Below are 24403 nucleotides of genomic sequence, written 5' to 3'. Positions count from 1 at the left end.
ATTCTGACATAACCTTTTCCTATGCCAGTTTGCAGTTTATTATAAAGTTAAAGAATTAAAGAATCCTCTCTTTTTCAGGGTCAAAGAGATATTTTGGGACGCAGCCCAGAACAAAAGCATGAATAATTAAACTCAAGTCACCATTGAATATATCAAAGCACCATGTTCAAAAGGTTAAAATGTAAAAAGGTGACCTTTACGTGGTGTAATAATACAGTGTTTTGTTGCTGTATTCAAAAATCATCAGAAGAAAAGAGAATAAGCAATAGTCAAAATGGATGAAAAGTTTTCAAAGTGTATGTTCAGTTTTGTGGATAAGATACTTTTCATTGCAGTTCTGTTTTACTGAACAGTGTACTTTCTATAACTGCAAGAATAAGCTGATACAGATGTGTGATTTAATCTACATTCTAGATCTACTCAGCGTGTAGCTGTATAGTAAGTAAAAAAGCTACACTCAAGTGAAATGGAAAAGGAACACAACTTACAATTTCTTTAAAAGGAGAAACTATATACCTAGACACTGAATAAGCCACTACCAACCTATGGCATATATAGAAGAGTATAACATGCTAAACTTGATCCCCTCTGATGCTATATCATATGATTGGATAGTGTAAGAACTTAAAATTGGCCCTTATTCAAGAGAAAAAAATCTGATGAAAATGGACATAAAACTCCACTAAGAAATGCCAGCATTTTCCAGGGAGAAATCTGAGATGTCAAATCACCACTCATAATTTGTTGCTTATTCTAAGTTGAGATAATTCCCCCCAAATATTTCTAGATTATAGATGTAGCTCACATATGACAATCTCATGCCAAAGGACCAGCAAAAGAAGGCACTATCACTGAAAGCTGGTGGAGTATAAAGATCTATAGTTCTACTTGATTTCCTGTTCTGGGGGAGTAAATAAAGATTAGATAAAGCCAAGAATTGTATTATACTGATGCCACTTAAACATCACTTGTGTGGGCCTCCAAACCAATGGTTAGGCTGATTACATGCATCCCACTAACAGATTTAAGACACAAAGGTGTCCATTTCTCTAAGAGAACTGCCTTTTCGGCAAGACATAGTCTCTCTCTTGCCTTGGAGCCAAGTAATGGGAACTCTAAGCACACTGCGGAGCTTCTGTTGGAAGCGGTTTCCAACAAAACAATACAGGAAGGGATTAACACAGCTGTTGGTGAATCCCAGGAGGATGGCAAAAGGAAGTGCCAGGTCAATGACTGCTATAACTTCACAGCTATTAATGATACCCATCCAGGACAGAGCATCCAAGAAGGTCAGAACATGGAAGGGAAGCCAGCAAATGATGAATGCCAACACAACAGCAGCTGCCATCTTCAGGACTTGGTCACGGGTAATTCTGTTCTTCCCATAGCTATTGGTCTTCAGCAGATGTTTTCTGATCCCAAAGTAACATGTTGCTATGAATATTAAAGGAATAATAAAGCCAAGAATATTTTTCATTAAGGCAATTCCAGCAGACCACTGAGCATATTTCTCAGGTGGGAAAGCCATAATACAAGCATTTACACCTAAGTATTCAATGGTTCTGACATCTCGGAAATAAAATGTTGGCAATGAGGACAGACAAGCCATACACCAAACAAGGGGAACTACATAAGATGCTTGCCAGGGATTCCTTCTTTGAGACAGAAAAGGGTAGATAACTGATTGGTACCTATCAACACTCATGCAGGTAATGAAAAAAATGCTTGCAAACATGTTCAGGGTCAGGAAAGAACCAAAGACTTTGCACATCACAGGTCCAAAGAGCCAGTCATATCTGTAAGAGTAATAGGTTGCCCAGAGTGGGAGGGTAGCCAAAAGCAGTAAGTCAGCCAAGGCCAGATTGAAGATGTAAATGCTGGACACCTTTTTAGGGCCCTTTTGACAACAAAACAGTGAGACCACAACAATATTAACAGCAAAACCAATCACAAAAATCATGTAGTAGAGAACAGGAATTGCTTCCAAATGCTTATCTGATGGTTTGTGTGAGCAGTTAAAGGCAGACTCATTGGTGCCAGTTGCGTTGGGATTGTCAAAAGGAAGACTGCTGGTGATGTTTCTGCTGGTGGCAGCAAAACTGAAGTTGTCCTTCATATTGAACTATCAGCAACTCCCAATTCTTACACCTTTTCTGGGGGAGAAAAAGAAAAGGCTTAATGCACACCCAAAGCCTAAGGGATATTTGAGTCATAAGCATTTTGAAAATTTGTCAAAGGCCAAAATAATGTAAGTGGTTGTAGAAAACAAAACATCACCATGGCTGGCTGGCATTACTGGCTAGAATTAACTAATACATCTTGAGAGGAAAAAAACCAACATTTCCTCAGTAGCATTAGACTGAAAATTCTGAACAAACTATTTTGTGTATTTTTTTCTCTCATGTCTTTGAAAAGTCAAGAGAAAAGTTAATAGTTTAAAAGCTAATGAGGGTAGGAGTCATGAGAAAAATAAAGAGCCCAAAGACAACGTGATAGTTCAAAAAACAAGGCTAGTTTTCCATCTGTGTGCTTTCTAGAAATCTTACTGCTGCATGCTTCTTAATAGAGAAATGCTTTCTTGAAGTAAATTATTATATATAAATTGCTACAGCTATGGAAAATATAAGTAACATATGCCATAGGGAAAAGTAGGTAAGTATACTGAGAGCCGAAAAAAATATGTGGAAAGCACATATTAGGATAGAGAGTCGGGGTTGGGTTTTGCTAATTAAAAATAGCCTATTTATTTTCCCTTTGCTTTAACAATAATAAGGAGAAATTACAGATATGGATGAATTTCTAAAAGCCTTTACCTAAAAATTTTAATAGTCAGTGCCAATTTTCAATATGGATATTTAAATCTAATCTGTTTCATTAAGAAACAAATCCATTTTCAGTTTAAATAGAAGATAAAAAAATAAAACACCAAACCCGAGTCAGGGGCAGGCAGACAAGGTTTTAGAGGCTCAATTAAATCAGAATTAGACATTAGTGACTAATTATGATAAAGTCTTACTGCTTTTTCTTTGCTATCTTTTCAGTTTAACAGAACCAAATAGTCATTACTTTCCAGCATTAACAACAGCATTAAGGTGGGAAGGCTGTTGTTTTCTTTAAACTAGCAACATTACTTTGAAACAAAGGAAAGCTAAAGATAAACACACAGAGAGCAAAACTATTACATCAGATCATTTCAAAGTACATGCAAGCACATATTCAATTTAAAATGTAACCTCCAGAGAACTTCCTCAGAAACGGCAAACTACCATTTCTGTCAAAGGCCCATTCTTTTCTATGACCTTCCAAATTAACATGCAAAAATCAAAAATAAATCCCACTAAAAACTTACTACTTGCCAGTGTTTAAAGCAGTTATCATAAATCAGCTTACTCAGCTCCCGCACGCACTCCTGCAAGAGAAATAGCAGTTAAAAGAATTAAGGCATTCTGCAAAATGCAGTGTTAAAATACAGGGAAAAGAAAACATTCGTACACGAACACACACAAACATTTTTATTGCTGTATGTTTCCCTTCCTGAGTCAAGCATATATAAATTGTTCTGACTTACCTTAAAATGCAGGCTGAAGAAAGCTTTCAGTTCTGAGCTCCCTCCATCGCCAGACTCTGGGATGTAACTGCACCAGATCTCTGGTTTCCTTCTTATATATTCGCTCTGTCCACTGGGGAGCCTTCAACCTACATAATTCTGGAGCTGACTTATGAACACTTGCCAGCTTTCCAGAGGGCTTTTTTTCTGGCTGCAAAACATTAATCTGAAATTCTCATGTCTCCAATCATAACAGTTCATTCAAATAAATCTCAAACAAAAAAAAAATAAAGTTTCCACAAATGTGTTAGAGAATTTTAAACTCAGTGGCTTTCTTTAAGAGAAGAATAAAATTTTTAGCAGAATTTCCTCTTTCTATTTTTCTGATCCTGACACTCTAAAATAAGTTAAGGACTAGGAAGTCTAGAGAATTGATTCTAGTAGCAGTCTTTGTTCGCAAGCATCTTTTACAGCCTTCAGTACATTTTGAATTTTTACCCCTGTTTATTAAAGAATGGTTACAATTCTACTTGATGTCTACACCTTTTAAGTTTTTACCTTGTTTTTGGTTGCTTGCCCTGCTGCTGGAAGGTTTTGTTGTGACAAAAAGAAGTTTCAACATCTAGTGCCTTTTTTTCATGTGACTCTGTCACAACTGTAGCTCAGATATATAGCAAACAAGGTAGCGAATGATTAGGGTGCTATTGTAGATTGTTGTTGTTGCTGCTGCTGCTGCTGCTATTGTTATTTTCTGTGGAAGAATGATCACCTTCATACCAGCAGCAAGAAAAAAATGGATATAGTTCATAAGAGATGATGGTATTATACAGGACCAACTGATTGCAAATGCTTCGTGCCTAACACTGTGCTACATTACTATGTGCTCCATAGATCAACAGAGAGCGCCATAGCGCAAGGTAAGCAATGGTCTCCGATGGGCTTCACAAGCTAAGTTCTGCCACATCTCAGTTCTATGAGTGGAGTCACATGACTTTCCTTCTTCTTGTCTCTGCTATCTCATCTGAGAAATGGGGATATTAATTACTCATATCATGAAGTTACTAAAAGTAAATTAATCATTATATTTAGAGTACTTAAAATGATGCCTAACACACAGCACATGCCCTTCAAAAGTATTAATATTATTGCCGACTTACAAATCCGGAAACAAAGGATGACAGAATTTAAATAAATTTCCTAAGGCCCCACGGCTATGATTAGGACACGTGAATTTCAACAAAAGTAAACTCTTGCCAGGGCTCATATTTTTTAATCTCTACCCTGCTAACTGATCCTTTTGTTTCACCTTTCTCTCAGCAAAGGGGATACATACAGCCTTTACAGACAATACTCATTGCTGACAGTAAATAAGCTATTGCAAAATTGTCAAAAAAGAAAGTTTGAAGGATCGCTAGGGAAGGAAATGTGTTCTTCTTAAATGCGTTAGCAAAATGGAGATCAGAGAAGAGAAATAAGGAATTGTGAAATTTTCTGCAGTTAATTCCAATACCCAGGTAACTCACAACACCAAGAAGAGATGTGAAATTATAATGATTCCCATGTATCCTATTCTTCAAGGAAGCAGGGCAAGGTGCGTTGGTAGTGAGCATTAATGCCTCCCAAGCTGCAAGCAGAGGAATTATATGTCTTTTTCCTTAGTATCTAGGTATATAAGTATGAAGTTCAGTAGAATAAGGAAAGAGAAGTGATATGTAACAGATGACAAAGTTACAAATGTCTCAAGAAGCAGCAGACAGCTTGTAATATCTGTCCCTCCACTGATACTAATGCAAATCCTACAACACATGAGCATATAGAACCAGAAAATGTTGCTTCACATTGCTTGAAAATTGCAGTAAGCTCCAAAGACTTGAGGACACCCTTATAGTGCTTCTTTTGATTAAATGAACTTGAACACTGGCAAAATGGACCTAATATACATATACACGTTTGTAAAATCTCAAACTATTTCTGCCTCATGCTCTAGACAGAGCCAGGTAGAAGCTCTGTTTAAATAATGGAAACCTGATGTCTGGGAAACAAAAGACTGGGCACATATGTTTATCGGCAGGAGATTTGAAAGGAGAATGACTTTCATTCTTTAGCTAAGCCTGGTTTCTGACTTCATTTCACATGTTTGTTTTTGCCACATACAGGGAATTTTCCAGGCCAGAGCTCATGAGTGGTCACAATGGGTCAGGTTCCTTTCCTGGTCTAGTTCAAGCTCCTCTTTGTGCCCACTTGCAAAGAAATGATCATGCAGTGAGCTATAAACTTTAGACTGGGAAAAAAAGGCCTGCAGGCTGCCCTCCAGGAGAACCAGCTTGAACACTCCTTGGAAGCAGGGGACCTTGTCTAGAGTTTTCATTCTTGACTACAGTAAGTTCTGACGTAAATAAACTTTAAAGAGCCACACACTTCCTGTAAGATTAAAAAGACCTTTACTTTGTTTCTTCATAATTTTAAAATAAAAATATTCACAGGCCAAAGAGAAAATTTTAACTGAAAGGAATTAGGGGGATAGAAGAAAAAGGAAATAGCAATAATATTGACACCGCTCAAAGCAAAAAAGAAAAACTACAGCACATTATTGATTCTGCAATGAACTCCCAGTTACGCCAACAATGTAAATACACTTGAGAGTCAAATAAATGTCAGTCATGGGAAGCAATACAACACAAGAGAAAAACCACTCTCCTGGGGGATTGGATAAAGTATTTTTTTATTTTTAACTTGAAGATTGACTTTAAAAGCTTTGGGTCATTTGAATAAATTATGTAGCTCTTAAGAACAAATTAATCTAAGCTAGCAAATTTAATACTAAATCACATTAATTTTTCTGAGAACCTATTCTTTCCTGTAAGATTACTTAACAGTAAATTCGAAGAGACCAAAGGTTTTTGTTTTTAAATTTATTTATTTTTACTTTATATGTTCGAGTGTGTTGCCTTCCTAGATACAAGTGCACAAGTGCAATGCCTGCAAAGGTCAGAAGAGGGCATCAGATCCCCTAGAGCCAGAGTTAACAAATATTTATGAGCCTCCATGTGTATGCTGAGAACCAAATCTGGGTCCTCTGCAAGAGCAGCAAGTGCTCCTAACCACTAAACCATATCTCTAGTCCAAACACCAGGGTTTAAAAATTTCTTGGGAGTTTTTCCTCCAATGAAGAAAGATACAAAATTCATGAGAAAAATTAATTCCCCTTCTCTACCTTCCTCCCTATACAGAGTAAGTTTCTAAGAAGTAAAAAAAAAAAAAAAAAAAAAAAATGAATGTATAAAATGTGCTCAGTATAGAGGTAAGGATATTTTCCACTATCCCAGGCATCTCTGAGTTCCCATACAGACTAATATTCCTTCTACTTCTGCCAGACTTAACATACTCTCTCACTCTTACACATATCCTAAGAAACATATTTCATACTAGTCTTCCTTCAGTTCATTTGTTCATACTCTAACTGCCACTTTCCAGATCTGAATGGGCCTGAAAGCAATGGAGTTAACATAGTGCTTATAATCAGCACGTTCTTCCTCACATATTATTTTTGTGCCTCTCTTTGGTTTCAAACACAATGGGAACAGGGATGTTACAATGAAATCAAGGGAAAACAGAAGATCCTCTATTCAAAACTAGATAATGGGAACAAAGATTGGTGTCTCATGACCGTAATCCCAATATTCAGAAGTCTGAGGCAGGAGGACTGCTGTGAGCCTGATGTGGAGTTGAGTCGCACTATGAGTTTTGGATCAGACAAAACAGCTTTAAAAAGCTATCACATATGTTATTTGTATCTGGTTTGCATTTATTTTGGATGCCTTATCCATCAAAACTGACTATCTCCTCTTGTTCTTCATGTTTATATTATTCTCTTGTAAGTATATACCAGAGTTTAGTAATTCCCTTCCTTACAGAGGTTCATTTTATTGTGCTTACACACATATTTTTGAGGAGCTTGTTTCTCTGTGTGAAAATGATAGATCACATAGGGGATTTAGAATGTTAGCAGTTGTTACAGGTGGCCTTCTGTAGAGAGAGGTATGGCCTCACTCATCACATCTGCTAACCCACCAACCATCAACTTTCCTCCCCAGATCTTTTTCTAGTTTGCATTTATTTCCGTATGAAGGCTAGGTATCATTTCATACACATTTACTTGTTAATTGTTTTGCCATAGGGCTATATGCATTAGAGCTTTTATTCTATTGTTCTTCTCAACGTGTTGAAAGTATTTTCCCTTCAGCTGTTACAGTTTCATGTTTTTATACGCAATGTGCAATTTTTTATCTTTATGTAGGCTAACCTGGTTTTTAAATATATCCACATGTCAATAATTATAAACTATACACTCTTTAAGAACTCATAGTTAAATTCACCATTTTGTAAAAATGCAGACTAAAGGTGAATTGACAAACATGAGATATTACTTGTTCTGAATCTGCCTAGGCCTCACAAAAAGATTGAGTGAGGGGCTATTAAAGCAGTTATCAAGGTAGAGACTACGTGATGAGGCGAATGGATGTCTGGCTTAATGTATCCCTGAGACCAGATGCTTCCAGCTGAATTTAGTGTCAAAATCAGAGGGAAAAGCTCAATTTATCTTCTCCTGAAAAGCACCTGCAGGCCTAAGTGTTAGATTCCAATCAAGATTGCACAGAAGGCACCCTATTTCCATCAAATGACATCTCAGATGCTATATAATTATACTGGTGGTAAAGTAAACTAATTAATTAAAACTGTCTATCTTCCTTGCTTACATCAGCTGAGTTGACATTTTCCATAATCCATTTAGGATAGGGCTAAATTGATTAGCTTAACTATAGTACCCAAATGGTCAATTGATTGAGTTAGCCAAACCAACCAGTTGTTTTGACAATATTTTAACAGAACTGTCAAGTTGTAGGGATGATTAAATTTTGTCAGACAGGATCCCTCAAAGTGTAGTAGAACAACAAATCATTACATTTAGTTTGGTCCTTGGGTTTAAGGCCCAGAAAACTAACTTTCTCAGTATACTGAGACACTTGGTTTGTCAAATTCTGTTAAAGTTCTCACAGAACTGGTATCTTACAGCTAATTTATTATTTTACAATTGAGATATCCCACTCTCTCAGTAACCCTAAGGTCATCCTGCCAGCCACAAATGGACAAATGAATAATGTCCTGTTTCCAAATGTGCCTCATTTTTAGAACCGGCATGTGCGGTATTAAATCCTGGAGTTTAAAATAATAGTTTCCATATTCAGTGTTTAGTGTTCAGACTATGTGGTTTGAGAAAACTAGCTACAAATACAGGCATTCATTGATGAATGAAGTCATACTTTACACAGACACACACACATACACACACACACACACACACACCTAACTGAAACAGCTAGGAATGGTAAGCCCAAAATTCTAACATGTAGTAGGCTGAAGCAAGAGGATCTCAAATTCAAAGCCTGTCTTACCTACAGAACATTACATTGAAGCACCTTTTCTATATTTTTCTCATTTTCAAGAAATAAGGGAAATCTAATATCTCAGTTTACTTTCTGTTGCTGTCATAAATGCCACCACAAAAAACCCAAAGTGTAGATAAAAAGGGATTGTTTCATTGTACACTTCACAGTTCTTCACCAATAGAAGTCAAGGTAGGAACCTGGAAAGAGGAACCAAAGCAGAGACCATCGAGGAACTGGAGGAACGCTACATACTGGCTTGCAGGCCGTGGTTTACTCAGTTACTTTTCTTATACAGTCCAACTGCCCAGAGATGACACCACCCACAGTAGACTAGGCCATTTGCAATTAAACAGTGTTCCACTGTATGTCCACAGACAATCTGATAAAGCAATTCTTCAGTTCAAGACTCACTCTTGCAGATGAGTCCAGGTTTCAGTCAAGTTGAAGCTAACTTTAGAATCTGCTTTGGTGACTACAAAAATCACACCAGACAATATGGTAACCAGCTTCATATCTCACCTGAGCTCTGGGAAATTTTGCATCAAATATCTTCCCATGAATAACAACAATGAGCACCCCAAGGCATTATATCAACCAGTTTTGCCTCCTCCAGCTCTGTTTGGCAGCCATCTCATTGTGTTTAACCATTATTTTAAGTAGTATTGTTAATGATAAAGTTTACTGATATAGTCAAGATCCTGCTCTATGATAGCTACCAGTCATTTGATCTCTATCTGATTGGACTTTTTTCAACTAGGCAAATTCACAAATTTAGAGAGAGGAGAGAGCAAGCTCTCACCAAAAAGAGAGAAAAGGCAGCAAAATAATGTTCTCTCCAAGATAGACCATCAAACCATATAAAATACTGTCAAAGAGAAGATGATTAACATCTTTAAGGAGTTTGTTGAAGGCTTTAAGGAGTTTGTTTGCCCCACCTCTCCTTTAGACCATTTAGAGATAGAGCTGCACATCACTGAAAGTGTTTGGTTTAAGGAAACACAAAACAATTTAGGATTAGATGGGAAACAACAATGAGAACCATTTGTGGGTCCTAAGATTTTTACTCCAAAGAAATGCAAATAGGAGGCTTATCAAGAGGAATTTTGTTTATGTAAGAGAAATGTGGATTCAATAAAATCTGTAAAATCTATGAGCAAAAGCAAAATTTATAATGCATATAATATGCAACCTAACCATGAATAAAATAGCACATATTTATATATTTACAAATTGATGGTATTATTTACAATGATCTTGTAACATATTGCTATATATTAACACCCCTGTTTTATACTGGTTTATTGTATACTGACTACATAATTTAAATTGTTCTCTTCAGTTGTTATTTAGTTTTAACTTGGCACTTAATTCACATTACATGTTCACCTATTAAAAATGTATGGTTCAAAGTGGCTAGCAATCTGATTCAATGGTTAAAGGCACTGGATTCCAAGCCTGATAACCTGGGTTTTATCCTCAGAATATATGCAAGTAGATCTATTCTCTAACCTCCACACGTGGTTTTTACTTACCCCCTGCAGCACAGCACAACGCACACACACACACACACACACAAATGTAATAAAATTTCAATTTAAAATCTACAATTTTGAGTTCCACCTCTGTGTAGGATCTCTATTCTCATGCTACCCACAGGTGCAGAACTAACCTCAGGGTGCAGCATACAGAATTGCCAGCTTAAGAAAGTCTTGAGACACCATGAGGAATTGCTGAACCTAGAGAAACATCCAATTCTTTGATAAGCTTCTGCTGGAAAGGCAGTAGCTGATGCTCCTGCAGACTATTAGCAATGATCATGTCATGTAGGTTATTTGTGAGGATCATGAGGAGAATGCTTTGGCTGTGTTGTCATGAGGTGTAAATGTTGTCCTCTCAAGGGAAAGGGTTACTTTCAAATTAGCTGCTTCCAATCTTGTCTCACCAATGTGAGTGACTCTGGGCAGGAGAGCCCCCAGACTGGATCTAGATTTTAGGATTCTGCTACTGCAAACAAACTAACAACAACAAAAATGGACCAAACAGCGAGTCAATAGTAGACTGAAGCACCTGACCCAATATTCTGCCTTTCCAGAAAGTGTACAGAGTCTTAAGTTAAATGAAGACTACCAAAGTAGTTCCTAGTAAATCATTTGAGAGACTTTGGAAGCTCCAAGAAGTCTTACATCCCTCCTTTAATAAGGTGAGACCCAGTTTCAAGGCATCTAAGATACACTCACAATCACAGCAGTGGTCACTTGAATGAGCAAGAGCTAGATATGGCTTCTTGGGTATTAGACACTGTGGCCGGAGGAAAGAAGAATTTGAGACCAACTCAACAAACAGAATCAAGATAGAGATACCTGGGTGAGTCTTGCAGAGTTTTACTTCAGCCTATTCATTCATGAGCAAATTTGTTTTTTAATAAGTCAGACTTTGGTCTTATTACTAGGCCCCACAGGAAAATAGGTGCTATATGACCACCACACCAGTTCCCTGTACTTAGGTCTGTGCCTCTTTAAATCTACTGAAGACATTAGAAGCTTCGCCTTATTAAAGCAGATTACTGTTGCATGGACCTAGGAGTATATATACAATGCAGGGACCTTTTCAGCAGACCTGGACTCTTACAAAAAAATCTGACAAAGAATATCTTCTGGAAACAGAAGAAACTGGTGTACATACAAATTCATAGAGGCTGTGACAAAATGCACAATTTTATTCAAACAAAATCCCAGCATTGAGAAGGGAAAGTAGGCAGAAAGTCCTACCCCTTAACCAAGAAGCTATTCACAATTGATAACCACTTGGAAAGGGAATATCATTGAACTCCAGTGAAGTGTCACTGTATATATAAACCACACTCAACTCCCCTAATCAGTAGAAAGTAGTCTAAGGCTAACATCGCTCCGTTCCTTACCACTGACTTTATTCAGGGATCTCTTTCCTTCCCTTTCTATTCTTTTTTCTCTCTTGTCTACTGTTAGGATGTTGAAAGAATGTAAAAAAAAAATGGTAGAGAAGGGTGGAAGAAAGAAGAAGCCACAAAGTAGCCCAAAGACAAGCTACAGGCATCTAAAGGATAATGATGATGATGATGATGATGATGATGGTGATGGTGATGGTGATGATGATGATGATGATGATAATGATAATAATAATAATAATAATAATAATAATAATAATAATGTCATAAGCCATAAGATAAAAGCAAGAAAATTGGAATAGGAAAAAAAAGAAAGAAAAAAGTCCAAAAAAAAAAAGGCTCAAGAAACAGACATAGATTCAGAGACACACTCATTCACACATTCAGGAATCTCATAAAATACAAAACTGGAATCCATAAAATATGCATATGTATATATATATATATATATATATATATATACCTGTGTGATAAAAATACATAACATCATATGTATAGAATATATATTTATATACAGTAAAAATAAGCCCTGAGAGGGCATTGTAAGACAGGAAACCTGCAAAAATACCATTGAGTTCCTTTTCTGTTTCTTAAAAATAGTTTGTGAGACTCCCTTGGAGAAAACTAAATTTTCATTTCTAAATGATTATGAATAAGATGGTTTCTGGAATACGGAGAGAGGCAAGTGCTGACTTTTCCTTTCAGCTCTAGGATTCCATCTGGCGATGACCCATGCAGGCCCTGTGTTTGCTGGATCAGTCTCTGTGCCTTCCTATGAGCTTTGCACATGTTGATTTAGAGAGCTTTCTTTCCTTGGTGTCCTCCATCCCTTCTGGCTCTTACACTCTTCCTGCCTCCTCTTCCACAGGATTCCCTGAGCCTTGAGGGGAATGATTTAATGAAGACATCTGTTTAGGTCTGAGTGTTCATAAAAGATATCTCTTACTCTTTGTATAAGTCTGGCTATGGGTCTCTATATTTGTGTGGGGAGGATCTGGGAGAATTTGCAAGATAGGAAAAAACATGATAAAAAATATATTGTATGAAAAATATACTGCCAGAAACTGAACTAGAGGCAGGGACTAGAGAAATTTACACTGCAGACTGCAATCCTATCTCTTTGCTCCAGGTACTTGACTTCTTTACCACAAGTTGTTTCATGACCAAGTGGAAGTTATTAATCCCTTCCCCAAGATGGTTAATTTGAGTTACTGAGGCTCTTGGAAAAGTTGAGATCTTAGACTAAGACTAAGGGACTTGAAAAATTTCAAGGTGAATTAAAATGTACAGTTCAGTGAGCTTTTGTATTTACAGACTTGTACAACAATCAGTAAAGAATAATTCTAGAACAGTTTAATCACTTCTAAAAGAAAGTTGATATCCATTAGCAGTAACTCTTACCCAACCTTCTCTGAGTTCTATTCTTTTGTTTTAAGCTTTAAGTAGTGAGCTATAACCTGTAAATTTCAAAGGAGATTGCCTAATAGGAAAGGAAAGAAATCAATACAAATGAACGATTTCCAAGACACAATGTGGTGTTACTGTATACAACACAGCTTTCTCAACCTTCAGTTCCAGGAATCTGTGGCCCCACACATTGCAATAAACTAAGCTACTCATTCAGTTAACATTTCCTACTGCTGGCATGAAAATTACTCCCCCTAATGGTATACATTTCTGTTATTTACTAAACACTCAGTCAGGTTTCTTTGTCATGAATGCAAAAAGTAAACCTCATGTAAACTATCTTTAGAGTTGGTTGTATCTTAACATTCTCCCAGCGTTTTTGTAAAGAAGGGTCACTTTTCATTTCCATAAACATGAAATCCACAGGGTAATGTTTGGGTTTGCTGATGCTGAAGAATGTGAACAAAACGTAGAAGACATTAAACTCCAAGTTGGGAGCTTGGATATACTTTACAGATACTTTGCAGCAACCATGAATGATGTCTGTCATCTCTATCTTTTAAGTAAGGAGAAATGCAATAATCGAAGCAGAAAGAGGTTTTAAAGTTCCCTTGGTCTAGAGAGATGGCTCAGTGATTAAGAGCACTAGCTGCTCTTGCAGAGAACCTGGGTTCAATTCCCAGCACCGACCTGACAGCTTACAACCATTTGTAACTCTAGTCCTAGGGGATCAGATGCCTTCTTCTGGCCTTTGTGGACACTGAATGTACATGGTTCACAGACATGCATTCAGGCACTCAGATATATGAACTAAAAATAAGTAAATAAAATCTCAAAAAAAATGTTGCTCAATGATGCGTAATGCAGAAACCAGTAAGTGGCCAAAATGCCAAGAATATGTGATGGCAGAGTGCTCATCTCCAAATAGGACAGGACAGATATATCATGTCTCCCACATACCAGGAAACACAGAATATAATATATTATGTTCAGCCAAAAAACAATCTACACAGGGTCCAACTGTTGAACCCATGAACTCGCTGAAGTTGTAGTTATCAACACAAGACTTGGGCCTATCAATATTTCATCACAAATAATGGAGGGACCTATGTGGTCTCTCCCTTCCCTGAGGTACTACTGGCAGTGAACAGTTGATTGGAAAGGGGGTGCCATTTCCGTAAGTTGCTCTTGCTCCAATCAATAACTTCTACCCAAGCTAGGAGAAGAAAGTCTAAATTCATTACCTCACTTGCACATTCAAACCTTATGAATGAAGGGTTCCAACAGGAGAGGAGAAGGCATGGGAAGAAGTGAGATGGGGGATGGGAAAGTGACTAAAATTCACTATACACATGTAGAAAACTTTCAAACACTAAAGTTTTACGTTGCCAAGGTTCAAGCAGCTAGTAAGTTATAGAAAAGAGGCTAAAAACCTCTTGAAAATATCTAGGCATAAGAATTGTTGATGCAAGAGGTATTTCAAAGCATTCTAGATCTGTCTGGGTAAAATCCAATCAGAAAAATTATATCAGAAAATGTGAGTAATTTGTAAATGCAGTAGGTTGAAAGCAAATGTTAGTCAGGCAAGGTGATGCAAGCCTTTGATCTCCACAATTGGGAGGCAGAAGCAGGTGATGGTTTGAGGTCAGCCAATACTACACAGCAAGTTCTAGGACAGATATGTAGAGAAACTCTGTCTCAAAAAGTGGGGGCATGGAGAAAAGACAGACAGAAAGAAAGAAAGAAAGAAAGAAAGAAAGAAAGAAAGAAAGAAAGAAAGAAAGAAAGAAAGAAAGAAAGAAAGAAAGAATGAATGAGGAAAGGAAAGGAAAGGAAAGGAAAGGAAAGAAAAGAAAAGAAAAGAAAAGAAAAGAAAAGAAAAGAAAAGAAAAGAAAAGAAAGCAAATGCCATAAGTAAAATGTCATTAAATATAAAATGTTTCTATTGGATCTCAAGGGTAAATGCCCATAACTAAAATGAAATCAATAAGTTACAAAAACAAGCTTGAATTAGAGTGGCTTCTATATTTATTACAAATTTTAATTCTGTACAAATCCCTTTGGAGTACTAGGACAGTCTTTTAAAGAAATATCAAATGGTCCAATCATAAAATAAGACAATATGCATATACAACTTAATTTATACACTCAAAATAAGTTCACTTTTAAGTTTCAGGATTCCTAAAATGTTGGTTATTCCCTTGAATTATTTTCAGTCCTAGGGTTTCAATCCAAGGATTTGTGTGTTGCTGCTCAGTTGTATCCCCAACCTCCTCTTGGAGTTTTTTTCAGTTGCTCTGAGAATTTTGAGGCAACTCTATATAAGGATAAGGAATAGCACCAATGTGACATGTGAACTCCACTGTGTATACAGCTAGGCAATTGAGTGATACTGCCTATAGTGCAAGACAGCAACATTAGAAGGAAGAACACTATAGGAAAGAGAGAAAGAAATTTTAAACTCATTGCTACAATGGTTACAAAATAAATTGTCACTATGTACACACACTGATTTTAACAATATAATTAATGCATTCATACATGCTTGTGTTATAATGCAATTCATTCTTTAAAAAAATATGTGAGGCTGGAGAAATTGTTCAACACTTAAGAGTGCTTACTGCTTCTCGGAGGATCTCAGTCCAGTTCCCAGCACCTATATGGCCACTCAGGACCATATAGATTCTCAGGAACCTCCAGTTCCAGGAAGTCTTATGCCCTTCTCTGGTCTCTGCAAGCATCAGATGTGCATGCAATTTACTTACTTCCATGAAAGTAAAATACTACACACAGAAAACAATTTAAATCTTTGAATTTATATATGTATATTGTCAGTATATCCATACAGAAAATAACAGGAGAAAATGAACCAAAGTAATAAGCTACCATATGTCTCTGAACAAGTTCTGCTTTTTCTTTGGAGTTCTATTTTTCTTTTTTCTCTTTTCCTTCTCCTTTCCAATGGATTCTTCTTACTTATAAAGTAAATCTTCTGACAAGCTAATTGATTGGTCAATAACTTATCACTATTCTGAGTTTGTGTTCATGTTCAAGCAAAAGAAAATGAAGTAAAAGTGTTCTCTCTCTCTCTCTCTCTCTCTCTCTCTCTCTCTCTCTCTCTCTCAAGCACACTATATTAAGAGAAAAATTCAGCTTCATGAAAGAAAAGCATAAAGAAACATTGAAGGAATTACTGACTTTGCCAGTCATCTGAGCCAAATATGGTCAATACTGGACAAGCCTTCATTGCGCCCACGTGGGATGCTGTTGACATTATCCACGTCTTTGAAGCCTGAGGTTTGTTCAAGCATGTGTTCTTTCAACAATCTTATTCCCAAGGCCTACCACATACTAGGTCTTGAATCAAGTGCTGACAAAGTAGAGATAAAATTTTCCCTTTAATATCTATGAGCTTAGAGGGCAATATATTTCAAAGAACAAAATTTTCATAGCAATTTCCCTCTCATTTTGGCATCATAAATATGAGGTCTTAGGGGTGTTATTAGGATAAGAAAGTTAATGGAGAGGAGGCAATTCAGGGTTCACCTCTGGAGTGTTTTTAACTAGTAAAGGAAAGGAGACTGAAAGCAGACTCGTTCTGAGTCTGCAGTAGACTCCTAAATATTGAGAGGCTTGTGCTGAGAAAATATTCTACTTTATCACTACAGAGTCTCTCTCTCTCTCTCTCCCACTTGCTTACTGTTTCTCTTTCTCTCCCTCTCTCTATTTCATCTTTCAGCAAGCCTTTGTAACATTTGTCCTTGTTAATATTTTTGTAGATCTTATGGGACAGACTGAAATAACAAATGTGTTTTCCACATATTCAAAGTGCGGGTATACCATGGTCATCATTGGTCTCAAGGACCAAGAACCAGACAGTTAAAATGATTAGATAAACAGCACATGGATCATGTGGACAGATCAAGGAAATAATGTGGCCAATTGTCTTAAGGATATCCTAGAGTGAAGAAGTAAGAACACAAGTGAATTGTGGTTTACAGAAACTTAGAGTTTATTACTACTACAAATGGACCTATGGACCCAACTCCTCATGTTCTCACAGAGTAAAAATAAAATGAATAAAGTGTGTTTTGAAATATATAAAATTTATATTAAAAATCTGAATGCATCTATCTATATATTTTCTTCTACATTATTTAATCATACACCACAGTGATTTAAAACATAAGTCCTCATCTAACTTATGGTAAATATTGTGATGAAACATCATGACCAAAAAAACTTAGGAATGAAAGTGGTTGTTTATGGACTGAATCATGGTCAGTTGAGGGAAGCCAAGGTTTATACAGGGCAGGAACCTGGAAGCAATAAATATTGTGGAGCTCATGGCAGAGTGTTGCTTACTGGCTTGCTTATCTGTCTGCTTTCTTCTAGAACCCAGGATCACCAGCCCAGAGGTGTCCCTGTTAACATTGGGTTATGCCTTTCCTCATCAACCACTGATTAAGAAAATGCCCTACAGGCTTGCCAGTGGAAGACAATCCAGAGACCAAGTACCCAAGCGTCTACAATCAACAGACTGTCAACAAAGATGTTAAGAACACACACTGCTACGAACATAGTGTGCATAGGAATATGTGTCCTTATTATATGTTGTAGCATCTTTCAGATATATGCCCAGGAGTGGTATAGCTGTGTCCTCAGGTAATATGTCCAATTTTCTGAGGAACCACAGACTGATGTCCAGAATAGTTGTACTAGCTTGCAATCCCACCAACAATGGAGGAGTGTTCCTCTTTCTCCACATCCCAGCAGCATCTACTGTCACCTGAGTTTTTAATCTTAGCCATTCTGACTGGTGTGAGGTAGAATATCAGGATTGTTTTGATTTGCATTTCCCTGATGATTAAGGAGGTTTAACATGGCATTAGGTGCTTCTCAACTCTAGCATGTAATAAGAACACATGTTCCATTATGTTCATAGCAGCCTTATTTGTAATAGCCAGAAGCTAGAAACAACCCAGTTCTCCCTAAACAGAGGAATGGATACAGAAAATGTGGTACATTTACACAATGGATATTACAAAAGGTACATTTACTCAACTATTAAAAACAATGACTTCATGAAATTCACAGGCAAATGGATGGAACTAGAAAATATCATCCTGAGTGAGGTAACCTAGTCACAAAAGAACACACAGGGTATCTACTTACTGATAAGTGGATATTAGACAAAAAGCTCAGTATACCCATGATACAACTCACAGACCATATGAAGCTTAACAAAAAGGAGGAAGAACAAAATGTGGATGCTTCAGTCCTACTCAGAAGGCAGAAGAAAATACTCATGGGAAGTAGAGGGAGGGAGGGATGTTGAAGGGAGATTGGAGGGGGAGGAAAAATTGGGGGTTAGGACTGGGTGTGGGAAGAGATGGGGAAGGGAAGTGCAGAGTCAGGAAATTAATGGAAGTATGTAGCATTGGCGGATGGAGGACTGGGAGTAGCCACTAGAATGTCCCAGAGAGCAGGGACCCAAGAGGTTCCAAGGACCTAACAGGAATGACATTATCCAAAATACCCAACAAAGGAGAGCGAGAACCTGCAGAGACTATATCCAGAGGTTAGGCCCCTGGCTGAAGGAAGAAAGAATTTTTGTGCATGTAAAAAGTGAGAGTCATGAAATCCCTGGTGAGGTAGAGGTTAAAACCCAATGATTTAACAGTAAATGTGCAAAACTACAAGTAGCTATCTTTTTAAAATAGCAATTAGAAAGTGAAATTAAATGAGAAAAACATTTGGGGAAAGAACAAAAGAAAAGGCACAATGGTAAACGAAATAGAACCAAGACTTACGTCCTAGCCATCATACAGAGATCATAAGCCAGAAGTTGAGGGATCTCTCAAAGATTTCTAGAGCTTCAAATAAGTCAGGTTCAGTCCTGGAGAGAATTGCTGTGGATTTCCCTGGGAGGTGCTTGAGTTGAACCTAGGCTTGGTGATACCACCCTGAGCCATGAGCCCAGTTTTGCAGGCACTGATCTCACTGGGTGAGAGGCCAGGCTAGAGCCTCATGCGCTGACTTCATGAGATGAGGGGAAGGACTGAAGCATCTCATATTAGGGATCAAATTTTAAAGGTCGACATTATAGTTGCTTTATTGCAATTGTATGGACAAATTCAACTGTGTTACTTGAGATATTAGTAACACTACTAATGACTGTGTTCATAAGAGGAACAATTTCATGGATATGGCCTATTAGAGATAAAAGGTATGGCATATGCATCATTGTGTATCATTTATGCTCTATAGTACGCATTTGAGGTACAAATTTGAATGAGTATCACTTTATAGAAAATTGTTAATTAGACCCAAATCATTCAATCAGGTCTGCTTGTCTCAAGGAGTGACATCCTTAGTGTCCATGTTTCACCATCTTGGATGAGTTCAGCCATACTTCTCCTTTATGGATATTTTGCTGTGATAATTATGCATTACCATGTGCTTTCCATTTCTTTGTTTTAAGACATCAAAGGCTCCTGTGATCTTGACTTGCAAAGATCCCAGAACTACAGATTTCTCTTCAGGCTGCTTTAGCCCATTATTTGATTTTCCATGAATACAGGCACACTTTTATTTCCTGTGTCTTAAAATGGTTTTTTGTATGTGTTTTTTTCTTGAGAAATATTCTATGTTAAAATTACAAATCTGTTTTCCTCCTTCTTTGGCAATCATCCATGACACAGAGATTTCTCTTCGGAAACCACAGTAAACACTGAATATTAAGAAAAGGAATAGGAGGCTTATGGATGAGCAATCCACTTTTCTTCATCATAACAGCAACAGTACAAATATTTTATATTAATATTTTAAGTGCTGTTAAATTTTCTAACCCAGTCCTTACAAAAACAAAGTAATGGGCATAGAAACATCTTGATTTTTATGTGGAAACTGAAACTCAAAAATAATTGAGTGAGTTGGTCAAGGTCTGAGGCCCAATAAACATAATAATTTGTGCAGTAAGCATTTTACCCACTGAGCCATCTCTTCTCTCCCACTTCCCCCTCCCAACCTTAATTTAAACATTTTGTACACCATATGTAAAAATCTGAAAGACGAAGGTAGACTAGATAATGCGTATCAGGGCTAGAATTTGCAGACAGATTTGTATGGACATAAAAATCATTGTCTTTTCAATAAATGAAAAGGATAAGTGAAAACATACTGTCTAATAATCAAATAACGATCCATTAAAGCTGGGTTTCTTTTTTAGTTTTCAACTACATAGTTGAAAGTTACAGACCAAACTGATGGTAATTTACTCATCGGCGATGGGATAAATAATTGATACACCTTAGAAAAACAGCATAACTGTGCTTAACTCAGTTACTCTACTGGTAATAATTGATACTAGAATGATAATTCAACAGAAGCAAACAAACAAAAGCATGAGGAAAGCTACTGTAGCATTACATATAATAGCAAAAACTGGAAAATCTGGTCCTGGAGAAATGGCTTGGCAGTTAAAAGCATTTGCTATTCTTGGAGAAGAACCAAGTTTAGTCCCAAGCACCATAACCAGCTGTCACACAGATCCATATGTAGTCACATGCTTACATACAGGCCAAACATGGATACATATAAATAAATATTTAAAATTAGTTAGAAAATTACTAATTGTCAATATTACACTATAAAGTCAATAAAATATTATTCCTGATAAACTGTCAGAATTGATAGAAATGTTTAAATACTTAGCTAAAATAGCATCAATAAAAGTTGGGCCTACTAACCAACCATTTGAAAAGATTAGAGTAAATCAAATTGGACTACTAATTTAAAATTGGTAAGAAAAGACATCCTAGATGAATCAAAAACTAAAATATTAATAGGAAAACACTAAGCAAACACCTTCTTAAGTATAAAGCAAAATAAATGTTATCATTCAAAAGACTTAATTTTTTGATATTCTGCATAGCAATAAAATACTTAAAGGAAAATAAATAACAGGCTGGATGATAGTAGAGGCATGTGGATTTAATTTCAGCACTCAGGAGGTAAACAGATGGATCATCATGAATTCAAGGCCATCCTTGGCTACACAGTGAGTTACAGGTCAAACAAGATTAGATAGGCCCTGTCTCAAAAACAGAAAGAAAGAGAGAGATTAAAATAAAAAATAATAGTAGTAATAGTAATAATAATAATAATAATATTTAATAAAAGAACAGTTTGGGGAAATGAACATAGCTAATACATATGAGAGTTTTCTCCAAGAATAATTATGTATAAGAATGCCATAATGAAATCTATTGCTTATAAGGAGCTGGAAGGAGACCCCAGGCACATATGCAGCACATGTGTAGCTCAGTCTCCATGTCTGCCTGTCTGGCTTCATTGGAAGAGGGTGGGCCTAAACCTACAGAGACTTGATGTGCCAGTGTTGTGACATATACATGGAGGGGGTCTACCCTCCCAGAGAATAAGGGGAGAGAGGAGGAGACAAGGCACTCCAAGATGGGACCAGGAGAGAAGCATAATTTAAAAATAGGTAAACATAATTTAAATCATAAAAGCAAAAAAATCTATTCCTTTGTAAACAAGTTTTAAACTTAGTAAATAATTTGAAAATTCAATTAGAAAATATCAATAACAGAATACAAGAGATAGAAGAAAGAATCCCAGATGCTGAAGATACCATAGAAACCATGGACTCAACAGTTAAAGAAAATGCAAAATACAAAAAGCTTGTAACCCAAAATATCCAGGAAATCCAGGACAAAATGAGAAGACCAAACCTAAGGATTAAGACATAGATGAGAGTGAAGATATACAACTGAAAGGGCCAGCAAATATCTTCAATAAAATTATGGAAGAAAACTTCCCTAACCTAAAGAGAGAGATGCCCATGAATATACAAGAAGCCTACAGAATGCGAAACAGACTGGACCAGAACAGAAATACCTCCCGTCACATCATAATCAAAACCCTAAATGTACTAAACAAAGAAAGAATATTAAAGGCAGTAAGAGAAAAAGGCCAAGTAAAATATAAAGGAAGACCTATCAGAATCACACCAGACTTCTCACCTGAGACCATGAAAGCTAGAAGATCCTGGGTAGATCTCATGCAGACCCTAAGAGAACACAAATGTCAGCCAAGACCACTATACCCAGCAAAACTCTCAATCACCATAGATGGAGAAACCAAGATATTCCATGACAAAACCAAGTTTACCCAATATCTATCCACAAGCCCAGCTCTACAAAGGATAATAGGAGGAAAACACCAATACAAGGAGGGAAACTTCACCCTGGAAAAAGCAAGATAGTAACCTTCTTTCATCAAACCCAAAAGAAGATAACCAATCAAATTTTAAAAATAACATAAAAAATGACAGGAAGTAATAATCAATATTCCTTAATATCTCTGAACATCAATGGGATCAATGCCCCAATAAAAAGACATAGACTAACCGACTGGATATGTAAACAGGACCCTACATTTTGCTACATACAGGAAACACACCTCAGGGTCAAAGACAAACACTACCTTAGAGTAAAAGGCTGGAAGACAAATTTACAAGCAAATGGTCTCAGGAAACAAGCTAGAGTAGCCATTCTAATATCAGATAAAATTGACTTTCAACCCAAGGACATCAAGAGACTCTGAGGGACAATTCTTGCTGGTCAAAGGAAAAATACAACAAGAAGAACTCTCATTCCTGAACATCTATGCTCCAAATGAAAGGGCACCCTCATTCATAAAAGAAACTTTACTAAAGCTCAAAGCACACATTGCACCTGACACAATAATTGTGGGTGACTTCAACATTGCACATTCCTCAATGGACCGATCAGGAATACAGAAACTGAACAGGGACACAGTGAAACTAATTGAAGCTTTGGACTAATTAGATTTAAGAGATATATATAGAACATTTTATCCTAAAGCAAAAGAATATACCTTTTTCTCAGCACCTCATGGTACCTTCTCCAAAATCGACCAATGTTGAGGTCACAAGACAGACCTCAACAAATATAAGAAGATCGAACTAATCCCATGCCTCCTATCAGATCACTATGGAGTAAAAGTGGTCTTCAATAGCAACAAAAACAACAGAAAACCCACATACACATGGAAACTGAACAATATTCTACTCAATGATAACTTGGTCAAGGAAGAAATAAAGAAAGAAATTAAAGACTTTTTAGAACAGAATGAAAATGAAGACACTATGTTTAGGTATGGGCCTTGAATTCCTGTTCTCTCCAAGACTTTAAGCATGAAGGGATGCTGAATTTTGTCAAATGCTTTTTCAGCATCCAATGAAATGACCATGTGGTTTTGTTCTTTGAGTTTGTTTATGTAGTGGATTGTATTGATGGATTTCCGTATATTGAACCAACCCTGCATTCCCGGGATAAAGCCTACTTGATCATGGTGGATGATCGTTTTGATGTGTTCTTGGATTCGGTTGGCAAGAATTTTATTGAGTATTTTTGCATTGATGTTCATAAGGGAAATTGGTCTGAAGTTCTCTTTCTTTGTTGGATCTTTGTGTGGCTTTGGTATCAGCGTAATCGTGGCTTCGTAGAAGGAATTGGGTAGTGTTCCTTCTGTTTCTATTTTGTGGAATAGTTTGAAGAGTATTGGTGTTAACTCTTCTTTGAAGGTCTGGTAGAATTCTGCACTAAAACCATCTGGTCCTGTGCTTTTTTTTTGGTTGGAAGAATTTCTATGACTCCTTCTATTTCTTTAGGCATTATGGGACTGTTTAGATGGTCTAGTTGGTCCTGATTTAATTTTGGTATTTGGTATCTGTCAAGGAAATTTTCCATTTGCTGCAGATTCTCCAGTTGTGTTGAGTATAGGCTCTTGTAGTAGGATCTGATGATTTTTTGGATTTCCTCAGTTTCCGTTGTTATATCTCCCTTTTCATCTTCAGTTGAGCATCTTAAAAAATGCTCAACTTCATTAATCATTAGGGAAATGCAAATCAAAACAACCCTAAGATTTCATCTTACACCAGTCAGAATGGCTAAGATTAAAAATTCAGGAGACAGCAGGTGTTGGAGAGGGTGTGGAGAAAGAGGAACACTCCTCCACTGCTGGTGGGGT

At 36.8% G+C, this 24403-nt stretch overlaps 1 protein-coding gene across 1 annotated transcript; it reads right to left on the bottom strand.

Annotated features, from left to right (window-relative positions):
- Nucleotides 1–1024: 1024 nt before the first annotated feature.
- Agtr2 (angiotensin II receptor type 2) lies at nt 1025–3397 on the bottom strand. The gene is made up of 2 exons (XM_052171931.1): nt 3350–3397; nt 1025–2153 (listed from the first exon to the last, which is right to left on the bottom strand). Exon 2 carries the CDS (start codon nt 2114–2116, stop codon nt 1025–1027), a length of 1092 nt encoding a protein of 363 aa, XP_052027891.1. The 5' UTR covers nt 2117–2153; nt 3350–3397.
- Between the last annotated feature and the right edge of the window lie 21006 nt (nt 3398–24403).

The sequence above is a fragment of the Apodemus sylvaticus genome, chromosome X (genome assembly GCF_947179515.1).
Source record: "Apodemus sylvaticus chromosome X, mApoSyl1.1, whole genome shotgun sequence".
Classification (NCBI taxonomy): Eukaryota; Metazoa; Chordata; class Mammalia; order Rodentia; family Muridae; genus Apodemus; species Apodemus sylvaticus.
This window is presented reverse-complemented; position numbering and strand designations above follow the sequence as displayed.

Bases quoted from the DNA above. Each gene is read 5' to 3' on its own strand.
- Agtr2 (XM_052171931.1), bottom strand. From the start codon at position 2,116: ATGAAGGACAACTTCAGTTTTGCTGCCACCAGCAGAAACATCACCAGC.